This window comes from Trachinotus anak, unplaced genomic scaffold (genome assembly GCF_046630095.1).
Source record: "Trachinotus anak isolate AG129_WGS33_773 ecotype Australia unplaced genomic scaffold, CSIRO_AGI_Tana_v1 ptg000026l, whole genome shotgun sequence".
Classification (NCBI taxonomy): Eukaryota; Metazoa; Chordata; class Actinopteri; order Carangiformes; family Carangidae; genus Trachinotus; species Trachinotus anak.
Window position 1 is genome coordinate 6,368,996 of NW_027273877.1, and position 17,755 is coordinate 6,386,750.

General features: G+C 39.2%; 1 protein-coding gene across 5 annotated transcripts in view; it reads right to left on the minus strand.

Moving 5' to 3' along the window:
- Positions 1–17,755, minus strand: part of LOC139609454 (interleukin-1 receptor accessory protein-like 1) — a 284,017-nt gene that overhangs the window by 85,029 nt on the left and 181,233 nt on the right. For all 5 annotated transcript variants that reach the window (XM_071464066.1, XM_071464067.1, XM_071464070.1 and 2 more), the window contains one exon: positions 10,127–10,201. In XM_071464066.1, the coding sequence (XP_071320167.1) occupies positions 10,127–10,201 (75 nt within the window). The remainder of the gene's footprint in view (positions 1–10,126; positions 10,202–17,755) is intronic.

Here is a 17,755-nt window from a genome sequence, read left to right on the forward strand (position 1 = left end):
TGGTCTGTAGAGAGGTCAGGACCTATCTGAGCTCGTCATAATACCTCCCACTGCTGAGGACAAAACTGTGTTTCTTTACATAAGGTATAGAAACAAGGTGTTGCCTGACTCATAGCAGTTATGAGACAAATATCTGCAACATTTCATCTGACACATTCTTATTCCCTGTGGCATAACTGCCCACAGACCAAACACAGGACCACAACTGTAGAAACAATGGACCAACACAAAGCAGGCGAATACTGTATCTGTGTGGAGAGAGACAAATCGGACCATATCAGATTGTTTTTGCACATACAAATCCCCTGAGGTGACAGTGTGAGGTGGTAAAAGCTGCATAAGACCTTTGTGTGTGTGATTGTGAGGCTGTGTGAATGCTAAACATTAGCCTGTGTTTCTGCTTGTCTTAAGGAGATTGTATTTTTCATGTAGGCAAAATGCACAAACATGTGTATGTGTTTGCAGCAGCTGTATCATGACATCATATGTGTCTGATCTCATGTTTTCTCATGTGTCACTTGCCAAAGTTTGCTGCCACTGTCATCTCCCTCCTTTCCTGACCGTCATATCCTGGCCCTCTAGCTCTCTGGCTAGACATCAGAGGATGCTCTATCTCTCTCTGTCTCTCTAACACAAACACACACAATAACACAACCAGAAGTTGGCCCAAAAGACCAATGTGAGACCAGAAACAGTGCAGAGGGAGCATCACCCAACCAAGGTCACGCTCCGGGCGGAGAGGAGACACTGTCATCTCTGTCCAACCTGGAAGCACTGTCTCATAAATGCAGCCAGAAGGAAAGCAATATGGCCACCTGTTTGGCTGGAAATACAGCAAGGGCAATTAGTTCAACCAGGCAACACACATGGGCTGCCAAGAGAATGATGATGAGGGGAAGGTTTGCAGGGTTTGCATTTTGGCTATGGTTTGGCTTTACAGGAGAGGCTGATAAATTCTTGAGAAACTAAAATGCAAGCTACTCTGGTTTTCTCAGCATTCCACTGAAAAAAAGCTCAACAAATCCAGTGATAAGGTACAACTGTACTCAAAAAAAGACTAAACAACCTAAGACATTAGAGTGAAAAAGATTTTCTTCAAATCACTAATTAACGTCTCCTCTGCTTGCTGGCAGTTGAAATTCTCGAATTGTGGCTCACAAAAGAGCAAGGTGACACTGCTGTGTAGAGGTTAAACAGAGGGCTAATCTAATGGCTATAAAAATCCTGTGCTTAACTGCCACACTAAAAGGTGCGTTCAAATTTAAAGCAGGTGGCTCTTGGGTGCCAAGCCATCACACACTGCCGAAAGAGTCGGAGAGCAAGTCTTCCTGCTGTCGGTAATCCATATGCTGGTGTTGGAATGAGGATGACTATAAGAGCATATCACAGCTACACTGCAGAAGCTACTGATACATAACGCCTGTGTATGTGGAGGAGGAGGCTTGTCAATTTTAAATTCTAGCTCAGATCTGCAGTACACAGCTGCTGATGGAGCAACAGCTGGATTGGAACTACACAGACTGCACCCTGTGAGTACATGTGCTGTGGAAGCACTGGAGACATGAGTCAGAGGAAGGCTAAATAAAGCAAAATCCAATGATAAAACCACAAACCCGTGGCTTTAAAGTTGCACTGTGTAGAAACAAATCCAAAAGCACCAGAGTAACAATCGCAGAGCAAGCGCCTGAGGGGCTTGTTGTACTGAAACATAAGGTCGTACACACACCACTGCTGCAGCTATGACAGCCTGAATAGCTGGTCCACAGCTGTAATAAAATCTTAAATCTGAAACTTTGATAAACTGTAATTTATGGTGTAATCCAAAGAAGCATGTGGAAGTGAAAACACCACCATGACTGCAGTGGTATCTGTGGTAATGTTAGGCATTTTTTAAAACCATAATCTTAACCACACTGCAATGTGCAAATATTTTACAGACAGTATTTTAAAAACACTGACACTGGTCAATGGCATTGACTATTAGCAGGTGACAGAGTTGCTTTGAGGAATAAAATAGAAAGCAATATTTAGAAGCAAAGATCTGCTCCATTAATTCATTTTCATTTCATTTGAATGGAATTCCCATCATCAATACAAAATAATACACTCATATGTGTGAATTTTTTTTTAAAGAATGCATTTCATTCAGATTACAAATCATTAAATCATCATTTGAGGTTTGTTGATCAATATGCTATCAAATTAAGTATGAAAATGAATGACTAAGTTACTACACAGCACTTCAACATCTCTCCTGGGCATCTTGTGGGTAAAACGTGTTGATGCTTTTTGTATTTTTATTTACATAAGAGCAAATACCATTTTCCATCACTTTGACTACCACAACGCATCAAAGGAGGGTTGATTGCAGACAATCAACCCCATCATCTTTGCTTTCACTGTCATTAAAACTGCATTCAGTAAGACTATACCACGGCAGTTACTGTGATATAAATAAATAAATCAGCTGACAGATGAGTCTACAGTCAAAATAGGCAAAATCAAGTTTTCTCCTCATTTATCCATATGACTTCAGGGTGTACGTTAAATGTGTCATGAACAGTTGGTAGTCGCCCTTTTCAAACTATTTCACAATCTACTGATCTGCTAAAGGTTACAAGTCCGACTAAAGTAGTAGGCGTACCTACATGCAGGTGCAATGCGGGAACACTTTAACCATTAAACATAAAAATAGAAAACAACAACAACCTAGACTTTCAGTAAACTACATGCCAAGGCCCAATTTATGATTAATAGGTCCACCCAGAGATGGGAAGCATTGCTGGCACAGACAAGAGGCCGTATATCTTAATACTCAAGTGCCGTGGCCGGTTCTTGATGCTATTTTCTGCTAAGGAGAGCAAATGCCTTCAGCCATTTTTCCTCTTAGTTTGTGGAGACAGGTACAAGGCTGCAGGTGGGAGTTGCTGACAGGAAGCAGAGCGGGGAACGGTCAATGTGGGACAGTAGCTTGACTTCTGAGGTCAATCATGATCCAAAATGTGAACATGGTATCAGCCTCATGGTCACGCCCTGGTGAATTTCTTCAACTACTGAGTAAAATTAGCCTCTCTCGGTCCAGTGGGCCGATCAGGTCTCGTGAAGCGCTTGCACAGACTGTCCCCCTCATTACCGTACTTATGTAAAACACTAATGGGAGCAGCCCTTCGCCAAGAATCCCTTCCAGTCACCACCAGTGCCCCTCTCTCTAATATGACAGTCACGATTTATGCCTCCGTGCTGCAGGGCATATTAACCATTTGGGACAGAGTGCCGTCTTGTATCCACTTTCATCTGTAATAACCCAAGGTAAGACACCATCATATTTCATCCCCTCTGTGAATCTTAAATGATCTTGCTCACTTTTTCTCCCTTGCTCCGACTCTTTGCCCAAACTCCCACTACCTACATTCCTCTCTCATTCTCTTTCCTCCTCTCTCTTCATCTTTACCTCACTCCGTCTTTTCCTCCCTCCAGGGCCTTGACTCAACTGGAGACTTGCCAGGAATGCAGATAGGATCACTCGCAGATGTACAATAACTTGAGGGGAATAAATATGCCCTAATTGAGAGAAATGATGTAATATTGATCCCAGGGCCTCTCAACCTTTGGCATCGATGAAGCGTTCTACTGAGCCTGTGACATTTAGAGGGATGGCTGGTGTGTATGTGAGTGTGTGTGTGTGAGATATTGGGGATAGGTGTTGAGGCTGTGCTGTGTGAGAATTTCCTTCTTTTTTTTTTGTGAAACTGAAATGTTTCACATGGTTTGATAAGAACATCTGGGCTCACAGGCACAAGACAAACTAAGTGTGAGCTAGAAGAAGTTGTTTCGTACCCAATATAACACCAAGCTGCTGCATTGTATTGAGTGACATTTTGAAGATGTCTTTCAGTTAAAACTTGAGAGGGAAAATATCAGTGTGTGTCGTCTGTACCTGTGCCACAAAAGCTGGTGAGTGGCTTTCTCATTCAAGTCTGGTTCCAGGCTGGCTTTACGGTTAAAGTGAAAACAAACACTCATCTATAATAGTGTCAAGTCAGCACACATCCAAGCCAAGTTGTGTGGGTTTTAGGTTTAATGTTTAATGTTGCCATTTCAAAGTTATTTTTATTGTAGCATTATGTAAATTAGGCCAAATATTTCCATTCCTTGTCCTGAGCTTTAGACAAACTTGACAGAAACTGGTGCTTTCAAACCAATACTGTGTGGTGGTCAAATTAACGCTGGTGCATTTGCTGCTTTGGTTCAGTTTATTAGGCTGGAAATGTAATTTCAGCCAAATATCAATAGAAATACTTCTGATGATCAACAAACTTTCCTTAGTAGACAGAACCAAACTACAAGTATGAAAGCAACCTTCAGCACTCAACATTTTACACCTTGCATTGCATTCAGGGCATTACCCTAATAGCATGTCCCACATTCACAAATCCATGAGGGTCCATGTGATCTAAATCTTGTTATCTGTCAAGGCCTGCACAGGTGTCCAAGTTGAAACATATCAGGGCTTTTGCATCTTTTTTTTTTTTTTCTTAATTTCTCTTGAGTTAAATTTTCTTGTGTGTCTTTTGCTATATTCCTGTTAAATGCATTTGATGTATTATTTAAATGGAAATGGAAAATTAAAAAACATCTGAGCTGAGCTTCAAGGTGTCATCTGAAGACAATATATGATTTCTAAAGTGAGAAAAAACAATCAATAAACCATGTGATCATGTAATCATTGTATCTTCCTGACCCTTCGATGTTTACATCCTCTCTCTAGGACTCTTGGTATTTACCTTGAACATGATCTATCACACATGTTTAACTATCTGTGGCATGTTGTGCCTTCATCTCTCTGCAGATTGTCAGCAGAACCTCCAAGACATCAATATTAATCATTAAATATTGAGAATGGTGCCTGAATCAATGTGAGAAGATCCACAACATCCCACCATAAGAAGATCAAATCCATACAGCTACAGGAAGAAATTCGTTCCAGGATAATGGGATGATCAACATTCATAGAGTGATAAAGTCAAGTAAAGGTTATACATTTCAAAACCATCTGTTGTACGGAGTTTCACCTACATTCTGTCAGTGTGGTGAAAGTTGACATTTTGTCTGCTGTCTAAATGCAGTTCATCATTTCTTCCTGATGACACTCTGTTCTACAGAGTATGGAAAAAAATACAGAAGTAGAAAATGAGTCCGAGGAAGGATCCGTGTTTGAGTGTCAGCTGAAAGGAAATGGGAGTCTCATAGAAATTTGACCTGCACAAGAACAACAGTACATGGGATGATGTGACTAACCCCATCTTTATCGAAGGACTGTAAATTGTAATTTGATGTGGTTGTAGACTCAATTCAGGATAATAACGACTTTGTTCTGACTGAGGTATTCTCTGTTCATATCATTAGACAATTTAACTCCTTCCGATGAGTGACTGAAGACCAATTTCCAGTTTACACTGTTATTATTAACCAACCAATAAATGAGGAGGCTCAACCTATGAGAGGAGTGCATATGCATATTGTCAGACTATTATAGTGAGGCTGAGAAGAAAGATGAAAGCCTTTGTGAGAGGATGTGATACTCATTTTTCAAACTATGTCATTAAAAGAATCACTTTTGTATTACTTGGTTGCAATTAGAAAATAATATGCTGAATCCTCATCAGAAACACATTTGCTAGCATGTGCATACTACTAACATGATAATAAAAAAACGCACATATTTCATTACTAATTTATCTGTTATGTGTATGTATTCTGTTCCCATAAGCTCATGGCAAAAGTATGTGGAGACCCTAACATTACTCAGACATTTTGAGTGTAGAACATTTAATTTTTAAACCACATGAATTAATAATCGAACAACCTCAGCTCTTCTGGGAAGGCTCTCGACAAGGTTTTGGAACCTGACTGCAGGGATTTACTCCGATTCAGCTGAACCCAAAAAACATTTCTTTATGCACCTGGCTTTTTGCACAGGGGCTTGTCTTCTCTTGTTGAAACAGGAGAGGACCTTTCCTTAACTGTTGCCACAAGGTTGGAAACACACTGTTGTCTAAAATATCACTGTATGCTCAACTGAAGCATTTAGACTTAACTGGGAGTAAAGGTGTCTTCAAACTTGAAACCAATGTATGACAGTGCATTTTTATGCTCTTTTATACACACTCCAATACAAGTAAAACTTAGTTATTTAGATAATCAAAGACACAAAACAAAACTGAACTAATTTAGCTGATTTAACTAATTTAGCTGTGTAAAAAGAGCAGAGACTTTCACAAACTACTAATCTATCCCTGGACAACAGCCTAAATGGAGTTGGAGTTGGAGGTGTACCAATTACCTTTGACCCTTTCTTGTGTTCTCAATTTGGTGCTGTGCTACTGCCCATCTGAAAACAACAAATTCACTCACGTCCCCTAAAGGCTCCCAAAAGGCATTGTGGGAAACAAAGCCAATCACTAACTGAGGTACAGAAGACAAGGCAGTTTTTGGGAAAAGCGAATCAACTCAATTACTCTGACACAAAACAACTCATTGGTGATGCAGAACAATACCCAAATTTGGATGGCTTCTTTAAGTCAAGCATTCATGTGTGAGCTTAAATGTGAATTGCAGAGGAATCAGTGAAGAGGTGTAGACAGCATCACTGCTGCAATTTCAGAAAACTCGCTGTGGTGTCGTAATGTCAGGTGTCAGGGGATGAAGTGTGATATCCCGAGGAAGGAGGCAGTTGAAAGAGCTTGAAGTTTTAACAGCCAATCAAGATCACAGGGGAACTTGCAGGGTATTCCCAGATTGAACATCACAAACAGAGCGCCACCATGGTCGTAAATTCAATCTAACCCAAAATAAAATGTCAGGATAGGTAGACAAGTGAGGCCGCAAGTGACATGTCAGCTCTGCCTTGAAAACAGCATTAAAACAAATCAAACGTGGCACCAGCAGAATAAAGGCTAAAGACACGGGTTTGTTTCTGTAAGATGGTTTGAATCTACTGCTGGATCGAGTGCAAGAGCACAGAAAGTGACAAAAGCAGTTCTTTGCACATTCAATCAACAGGGAAAACACAAACATGTTCATGCATTAAGGAAATTAATCATCCCGTTGTCAAAGTATTTAGTGTTTACAAATCGTACACATTAGCAGTCTACTCGAAACAGACTTGCACTGCAGTTAGTCTGCTTGGCTAGACTGCAGTCAATTATTCTACATCTGCACAAGACAGAGTGAAAGCAGTGCGCATCGAACTGTCAGACTGAATTACAGACACAAACTGTATCTGATCTGTCCCACAGTGAAAGCAGTGGAAAGACATGCCCGCCGAGGGCTGAGGAGAGCATTTACACAACATGTTTTAATCAAGCATTTTAAATTTAATCAATTATATCTGAAGAACCACATCCATTAGGAGACAAAAAAGGGAGTGAGCCATAGACAAAAAGTGCGCGCTGATTAATTGGGGCCCCCCATTTACAGACCCCTCTGTACTCTCTGTTCATCCCTCGAGTTGCACAACAAGAGCTTGAAAAGTGTCTCTCCACATTTGCCTTTCCCCACTTCTCTTGCTTTCTCCCTCTCACCTGCCCAATTAACTGTCAGCTGAAGCCATTTACGCTTCTATATTTCATGGGAGACTGAATATTAAAATTCTGCCCAAACTGCCACAACCCACTGTAGTTGACTGGGCTCTCTGTGGATGACAAAAGCATTCTGGTCCAACACTGAGAAGAAGTGACAGGCGCTTGTACAGGCAAATAATCAAATATGTATTCATGTATTATGTACAGAGTACTGCTGACTCTGTGTAGAATATCAATGGGTGCAATAGTAGAGGGAGGAACATAAAACAGTTCTTATCCTCCACTGAAAATCAAGATGAAAATGATTTCTGATACAGTAAGCCAAGGGGATGAAAATTCCTGAAAGTATGTAAAAAAAAATACAGTAAAAAGTACAGTAGAAAATAATCAAACACAATTCAAAAACAAGAAGAGCAGCACATATTCTTTCTTTGGAAATATATTGCCTGTTCTGACAGCCATCAGATAATGGACTTCGAAATATCACCATCATCCACTATGAAACACTTAATCAGATGAAAAAAGCTGGAGAGGCTTTTATCCATCATCAATTCAAAGCTACAATGATTTGCGCCTATTTTCTGATTGCCACCTTTTACCTCAGCAAGCCAGTTGTGTTCATCACCCATGACAAATTTACTTCAAAGGAAGCCTCCATCATGACCCATTTTCCCTTCCACCAACAGCTGAGCTTTCGCCCAATAAGGCACAAAGCGGGAATTTTCCCATGAGTCCCTGTGCATCAAAAGCTGGTAAGGCAAACGAAAGGCTACTGTTCTGAGGCAGCCACATGAGGCAGAAATGAAGGCAATCATTTGAGGTAATGCTAACATTATAAATTTGAAGATAATATGAAGAAAGTGTATGGATGGTTTCTCAGAAGCACCACTTCGATTCATTAGTGCCTCATTAGACCTGAACAAACACAAGTTGCATTCATGTTGCACAAGATAACTAGGATAGATGTGATGAGCGTAAATACAATGAAGAGGCGCTCCACTGGATAGGAGGAGAGGAAGCAGAGGACATAGCTTTCATATCCACTGAATCACTTTCTTTTTCATACACAAATGTGACCAATGACTCATCCTGTTTTTCTTCTACCATGATGAAAACTCAAGGTCCATTCAGAAAGCAGCAAAGACAGTGAAGAGACCTTACTGAACACTGTTTGGTTACTTCAAGTCAAATCTGAGCTGCACCCAAACACAAATGTGACGCAACGTTCTCTATAACAAGGTGAGGTAAATATTTGTTGTGACAGCATAAGACACTTTGAAGGGTTGCTTACAAAACAAATTAAATTTAATTCCCTATCGCACTGGGGTGGAGGCAGATATGCTTGAGACACATTTTAAGACCTGAGCAAATTGCACCCAAAACTGTCTGGATAAATAGTTACCAGCAGAAGCAAAGGTAAGATATGTTCTTTTTGGATCTACTGAGACTTTCAACCTGAAAAACTATAATTTTAAAAGTCACATTTGCAGAAAAGCAATGGGGATCCCAGGCTTTGTCAAACAGCAGTTTCCTATATTTGTTAGTTTAGTGATGATTATTTTTAGGCACTGTCTTAAAATGCTTTGGTATTAAATATTTGGAGTATCCCACTGTAAAAGGTAAAATCATAAGCACCATAAGGTGATTCCTTATTAAAAAAATAATACAATAAAAAGGCTGATATTGTAAATCCAGCGTAATGTACATTTCTGTAGCAATAATTCCACTGTATACTCATTGTACACTCACATGTAGTTTCCCTTTCTAATTGAAATACTGTTTTCAGTCACCAATTATTTGCAATCGTTTCTACTTTCATTCAGTATTGAGTGACTGTCAATAAACTTAACACTTCCTGCAAATGTTTCACATTAAAAGCCTGACAGAAAGAAGAGGTATTATGCAACTTGAATTCCTGGGAGGCTTCACTGCAAAGCATTTGTACAGGAAATGTTGGGTTTCATTGACAGTAGCTCAACAGCAACAGAAAAACCACCAAAGTAGGATTGATTTGAATTAATTACACAAAAACACAAAAACAGTATTTCTTTTTCAATGTTTCTGCTGTTTTCTGACTTTCCTGAATTTATCAAGATGACCAGTAAAACATGGAGGAAATGTTGAGCAAACTGCATCAACGAAAAATATAAAAATAGGAGCAGATCAGAACAAGCAGGCTTCTTAGTAAAATATGATAAAATACTGTATAAAAATCAGAATAGAGGAACTTAAAGAGAGGTTTCAAATAAAGGCCCAGTTCTCTCTGCAGTAGTGGTAAATAAAAGATTTATAGGATGAACCAGAAACCCATTAAAATTATTCACTAATTCCATTTGACCCCAAGGAAGGAAAGAAGGAACTGACATATAGCTGTTAAGTAGAACAAGACTAACTTCTGGGGGATTGGCTTTGATCAACTGATCTAGAAATCTGAAGCAATGCCATTGTGACGAGAAGGCATATGCCACAAGTATGACACCACACGCTCCATCAACAGACAGAAAATAAGCAATCAGTGTGGGGAGTGAAACACATTTTCTTACCTATTGCCATCTCTATGATGCTCATTTGGCTCTCTGAAGGGAAAAGGATTTTTGGCGGCTTGTCTGTTAGTGGGGCTGTGAAAAGACAAACAGAAAGAAAAGAAAGAGCACATTAAATTCCATATCTTTCTCCCCATGGACAGTGGGAGTATGATTTATTCATTCAAGACCACAATAAAGGGCTGCATTAAAATGGGAACAAATGCATGGAAATATAATATTTAAGGAGTGGACAGAGAAAAAAAAGAGTTACTATGACTCAGAATTATCTATTCAAAGCTTTAAACATCAATACATATACTTTCAAAGCAGCAGCTGCTTCAGGACTAATGCTATTCATTCCTTGTATAAATGAGTGTGTAAGTGATGATATGGCTCGGAAGTGGACTGCAGTACAAACTGTGCTCTATATACAGTAGCTGTGTAACTAGTCAATCGTTTCTGAATTTACATTATATCCTGGGGTAAAAATCATTCACAGCTGCAGTAGGTATGGTGAGACTGAGAGCTGCTGTGGGAAATTCAGTATTTTCTGCTGTGTATAGCTACTATGACAAGAAAATATGTATTTCTTGAAAAACTATGAATGCTTAGAACACCTATTAGCATAATAACAAAAATCCATGTGATATGTATTGTGAAAATGTCAGCCCTGAGAGAGTTGCTGCTTTAAAAGTGTATCACAGTTACTTTAGAACAGTCTTCATCCCAACTCCCTTCGAAAAACACCAACACCAATTAGACAGCTGCTGAGTAACAAAAGATGTGCACTTAGAGGCTCCTCATTATAATGATTCCCTAATTGGTTCTAGTCTTCAAAGTGGCATCAGAGAGGTTTTCTATCGCTGCACGCTTGGAAATACTCCGAGGGATAAGGCTTGTTTCGGTACAAATGGGTTGTGGTTTGACTGGATTGGAGATCGTTGAGCTGACCTTAAAAAAACAGGCGAGTTTTAGTGAGGAGCTACAAAAAAAGTTTACACTGAACTGGATCCTCTTTTCCTGAACATGTCTTTTTATATTCCATTATTCCTTGAGAACATCAAATCTCCATTAATTCTCCATGATAGCGCAACACATGGAGAGTTTTATGATGCAACTGCAAAATATTTGAAACGTATTTTTCCACTGACGAGTTGGATTCTGTGGACCAGTCTTTATGAGGAAAATTAAATTAATGCAAAAATTTCCATAATTTTATTTGGCTTAAATGTTATTTTTCCATGGGCAGCAAAAATAGATAAAATAGATTTAGCTTGGGGTCATTTTCTTCATCTCTGGTGTATGCAAGTTTCCTCGTCACTATTATTAACATTTGTAAAGACTGCATGCAGATTTACATTTACTGGCTTTGGGAGTCCTGCAAACTACAGTAAATGGCAGAATGTCATCTGCCATTGTCTTTCAAAACACAAAAAAAACCAAACAACCATTTTCTTCTTTTGCTACCATCTATCGCTTAGCTTTGCTCAAGCTTGGGCAACTTCATCCACTTGGTTAAGGTTCAGGAAAGATCAAAGTCATGATTAAAAGAGACCAACACTACTGCCAGTAGGAAAAGGCATGTGAACAATGGTGTCAAAGTCGTACACTCTGTTGACCCATCTATTTACCATCACCAGAGCATAATGTTGTAGCTCAACATTACCTCTGACTTGGCCCTGACAGAAAAGAGCCATAATTCACATGGCTGCTACAGGATCTTGTCAACAAATTTTGAGTCTTGACTTGTAATGAAGAAACAAAAACAACTTGATTTATCTTGAGACAGTGGAAGACTATGACACTTGTAGATTTGCAGAAAAACCAACAAAGTAAAACAAAGTATCATCTCAGCGAGATGCTGCAATAAATGTTAGAAGTCAGCACACTTTCTAAGTGGACATGTCTGATGAGCAAATCAACTCAAAAATATCAAATGCTACTTGTGAGATTTGAAAAAGAAAAAAGAAGAATAAAAAAAAAACGTATGTGCAGATATTTTGCATTTAGTTTCCATCTGTTGGTGCCAACTCAAGGGTCCCTTCATTTGCGTTAATGAAAAACCCCTCAATTGTTCTGATGTCCAATCAATTGACAGACAAAACCATAACATGGTCGCAAATAAAGGATCATGCAATTTGATGAGAGGAGTGAGCTGATACCAGGAAATAAATGCCTATGTGAGCTCATTAATTACAAATTCAGAAAAGAACCACAGCGAATTCTGCCTTTCCCTGTCCCTGGCATGTTTCAATGCTGTGTAAAGAAATCTCATTACGTTAATTACCTTTTTCTCGATGAAATATGCTTAGATTATTTTGTTTCATTATGACATGAAAAGAAAAATGAGTTATTCCACTCTGATGGTTTGTCTTATACAAGACAGTGAATCTAAAGAGAAAATGGTGCACAGGAAGGGATATGGCTGCATGTATTTATAGTAACATGCAATAAGCTCAGCTACGGATACAAACATCAAACCTGGAGCCATAGCTCTATACTGCTTAAGTAAGATTGAAATTATGTATTATGCAGTTACATTAATGAGAAAATTAAGAAAAACAGATTTCTTAAGCCCTTTGATAACTGACATATATGAAATAGAATAATTGTGATAATTACCCAAATCCATAAGATCCACTCCAATATTAAGATATGTATAATTGTAGTGTAAATGGACATTTTAACCACTTCTTCTTTTGAACTGTCTGAGATTTCATTGGCCAATTGTTATACATTATATAGAGGCACCCTTTGCAACTGCCTTGAGTAGCACCTTGAGTTGGGGAAGCATGATGGTGCTTGACATTGCACAATTGACTGCCAGGATGTTACAAACAGGAATATGGAAAATGTGGCACAGGTTGGAAATGACATGAAAGCTTCATGGCTGCTGCTGTAGTAGTACTAAGTATACTCAGAACACCCAGAAATTTAGTCATGTGCTACTAATACAACTCAACTGCACACAGCAAATTTATATTTACCAAATCTACTAGTCTCTGCTATGAACAGCATAATTTAGATTTAGGTTTAAGCCCAGTCCAGTATATGTGATAAAATATTCTACCAGCAAGGTCCACAAACCAGCCCTGTTGTTATCATGTTACCAAGGCCCGTACTGAGGGAAGAGCCTGGAACATATCTACATCTAGGCATGGATTTAGTGACTTTATAGTAACCTTAACTCATCTTACATTCTTTTTTGCAATTTCTAATGTCACTATATATTTAAAAAAAATCACAGCATGATTTCATATTTCTTTGTCATTTGCCCTTTTTCCACAATTTATATTAGCATTAAAGGATAGGTTCACATTTTTAAAGTCTCAATCACGTGCCAATATGTGCACTTAAAGAGCCTCACTTGCTGAAATGTAGGATGTATTTTTCACAGTGTGGTGTGAATTTTTCAAACGGAATTTGCAGATTTGCAGGGAAATCAAATTATAAAGTCATGACCTCAGGGCAAAGATTACAAAGATGACCAAAACCTGTTCAACTGTACATTAGAGCATGTGGTTATTGTTACTGTTGTCATACCATATATAGCGTCACAGAGGCTGCTGGAACAACTCAAGAGTGACTTATCAATACTGTATTTTTTCCTCATATAATACCAGTAAAATATTATACAAATAAAATATTCAGAACATAGCCCCATCGGGATCTCTATAACCAGTCTGGTGGTGTGGACCAGTGTAAATGGGAGATTGTATTAAGGCCAGAGGGAACACACACTGTTGCTGAGTTATCTACTGTTTCAGCTGAGGGCTTAGTCTCCTATGTCCATTGCCTGTGATAGTTCCCATTTCCAGAATTACATCTGAGCAAACAGGATGACTCTATTGCATCTCGATTAAAGGGACATGACATACTGTTGACTCTGGTAACCTCACTTTGCAATTTAAGCAGAGAGGATGGATGGTTTTCCATTTCAAAAAAGTCATGTGTGGACTGGTATCAAGAATACAGACTCTCTCTCATTCAGATGTGAATTATCATTTTGACTCGCAGGTTGCACTGAGCCAGATGAAGGTGAAATCCCAAACCTGGAAGGTAATCAAAGTTGTGGTGTATTTTTAATAAGCTGAGAGAACATGAGGTTGATTTTTGGCAAGTTTAAAGCTAAAGGTAACAAAGCAGGAGAAGGCTGTCTAATTCTAATAGAGATACTGCCCTTCATCCAAATCAAGGGCATGCTGCTGATATGCTGTTCATCAGCGAGAAGGCATGCAAACACACACATTCACACACAGACACACATATTTGAGATGCATTAGTGAATCTGGCTGGTCTTCAACTACAAAACCATAATTCTGTGGTGGGTTATTATGAGTGGGAGTGGGCAGGCTTTTCGCTAAGGGGCTAGAAACACATCCAGCCTGACCCACTTCCCCGCACACAAACAGTATAAGCACATTACACACACTTGCGCACACGCATTCCTGCGCACATAAACACTGAAAAGCCTGATGTTGGTATCAGCTACGGAGAAAATCTTTAAAGTGTCCCTCACAGGCCCTGTGATCTGCGCTCGCTGTGATCACATGATGATGGATGGGGGGGATGGAGTAATGAAATAGAAAAAAGACCTCGTTCTCTCCCATTAACTCTACCATCGCCTTCTCTCCCTCCACCCCTATGTTTGCCGCTTGCTGTATGTCTTTGTCGCTCTGTCTGTCTGTTTCTGTCGCTCTCAGGGGTGTGAGAGGGAAGATGAAAAAGGAGGGAGAGGGTTGTGGTCCTCTGTTCACACCTCATTAAAGACCACTTCAACAGACATAGATTAAGAGGAGTAGTGTGTGTGTGTGTGTGTGTGTGTGTGTGTGTGTGTGTGTGTGTAATGGCATGTGTTTGTGAGCGTGAGATCGTTAAAGGAAAGATGCAGCGTGAGTTCCATGGGAGAAAATAAATGAAAGCAGTTTTAGAGCAACTTGAGAGGCAAACCTTGTTAGTCATACACATGCAAAAGAAAAAAATTCCTCATCTTTTTTTGGCACAGAGACCATCTTGCAAGTAACAAATTCAACTGCTGTTATCTCTCTGATTCAGTTTCTTCAGATCATTGATGACAATTTGACTGATGTGAAACTGAAGATTTTCTTTCTGGAACATAAATCACAATTCATGTGACTTGAATAGATGAGGTGTTAATTAAGTGCTAATGCTTACGCGCACAAAACATTTTTGATATTGTAAATTTTGCTCATGGGAAACTGGTGATGAAAAGCTAACTATCATCAGTTCACATATTTGATCACTGAGATCCATGGCTGCATTAATCTGTTAGAGGCCAAGGGCAATTTTTTGTGCTGGGCCCCATTGATCCAGAGTGACACTAGGGTTGTTTGGCCCCGGAGGGTCTTAGGCCCAAGGGCAGTTGGTAATCCAGGCTTGATAAGACCACACTGGAACCTCTTTTGTCTAACCTTATACTTCCCGTTTTATGCCCGCTGAGGTCAGCATGTTACACTTAGCAACTGTAACATGATGATATTTTGCAGTTAGAACCACGGTTTTCATTTTAATTTAGCGTGTTAGCATGCTAACGTTTGCTGATTAGCACTAAAAACAAAGTAAAGCTGAGGATGATGGGGATGTTAGTTGTATAGAGATTTGCTCTTAAACCAAAGCAATGGAAAAAATAAAGATTTGAATTAATGATGGAGCTAAATAAGATGTCACAAATGTAAAATGATGACAGACATTTCAATCAAAAGTAAAAAGGATTCATTATTGGAAAACTGAAAAACAAAACAAATTTAGCAACAAGCCATCCAACAGATGTTGAGATATTTCATTTTGGACCAAAGTGATGGACCGACCATTGGATCAATATTATCATCCCGAGAGACATGATGCTCATGGCTCAAAATAATGAAGGTACAATTCACAGCAAAGTACATAACTGATACCTTAGAAAAATATAATCTCCCTGCCTTCAAAGCAACCCGACAGTCCAACAAAGAGGTAATTCCTTAAAGATAATGTGTCCAAATTCCTTAGAAGAGTCTAAAGATCAACAACAGAAAAAAACTGTTTTCATTTAGGTGACACCACCCCAAAAGCTAGGTGTTAAATGGTAAATACAAATAAGTGCAGCAACAGTCATTAAACAGTTTCCACCAAAATGTATGCTTGCTGAAGAGTTTAACTTTTTTCAGATAAAAATGATTGAAAAAGAGATCAAATGTCATCAAATGCTGTTTTGTTTTCTATCTACTGTCCAAAGAGATGAAGGAATATGCGCCGCTGAGCAATGAGGAATTGTCCATTTGACTATCAAATCATTTACATTTACATTTAGTCATTTAGCAGACGCTTTTATCCAAAGCGACTTACAGAAAGGGGAACAATCAAGGTTAAGCGCGATAAGAAGTGATAGCGCAGCAATAAGTGCTAGTGACGATTCTTTAAGTGTGGATTTGCTATGTAGTGCTAGGAGAGAAGGTGCTCTCTGAAGAGCTGGGTCTTCAGGAGTCTTTTAAAGGTAGAGAGGGACGCCCCTGCTCTGGTAGGAAGTGGTAGTGCGTTCCACCAACGGGGGACAATGTGAGAGAAGAGTTTGGATTGCCTTGGACGGATGGGTGGCAGAGCCAGGCGTCAAAGAGAAGGAACTTTTAAAAATGTATAAATGAATGAACTCACATGATTTAATTATTGTCAACTTATCACTGCATCTAAAAGGATAAAGTATGATCTTTAAATGTCTCTTTTTTCATAAATAGAATTTTTAAATATGTTATTAAAGACAACGCAAGACCCAAAGACTTTAATGTGTTGGATAAGTTGGCAAGACTGTCCTCCACCCGGACTGAAGAGGAACAGAGCTGAGGAGGTTTGTCAGCAGCTGTCAGGGACTGTTTACGTTTTAAAAAAGTAACAGGCCTCCTCAGGGCAGAGGAGATAAATGAATCAAGATCCCAGGTAACCAGCAAAACTGACGTCATTCAGACACTCAGCTCAAATATAGTTTCTGCTGGGAAATAAAATAACCCACCCTGATAAGCAAAAGATGATAAAAACAATGAAAACACTATCAGAGGAATACTACTACTAGTGAATAGCTGGAATTAAATACTAGTGGTAATTGCTCATGACCACATTCTGTATTTACTGTGCTGTTTTTTGAAAGTATATTGTATTTTTGAGAGGCTGTCATCAAGTTCTTACAGGACTTTATTGTGCTTTTCTTTTTGGGGCTAAATAAACAGGTCAATAGACTGGAAAAAAGCCATTGTAAATTCTTAATGAGACGTTGGGCTGAAGGAAAAGTGCTTTAACTACCACACAGCAGAACATGCACGATTTACTTTCAGCAGACAGACTTCATGAATAACACTGAATGCATAAAATGTGCAGACCAGTCAGATGTACAGAACAGTTGAGTGGTTGTGAGAACAATGATGCTGTTGTTGTCTGTGATAGTGCTGTGTGGGAGTTACATTTTATAGTTCTCGCAAACTAACTGTTATTTTAGCGGCGGGACCTTTAGGCTGTTGCCCTGAAACATCTGCCTGAGGACAGAAAGTGAAATGGAGCAGAGTCAGGATGGCTGCAGTCTCCGTTGATCTCTCTGGTGAAGCTGAGGTCGTACCACCACAAGAGGAAAAGAGCACAGAGACAAAGCTACAAAACCACAGA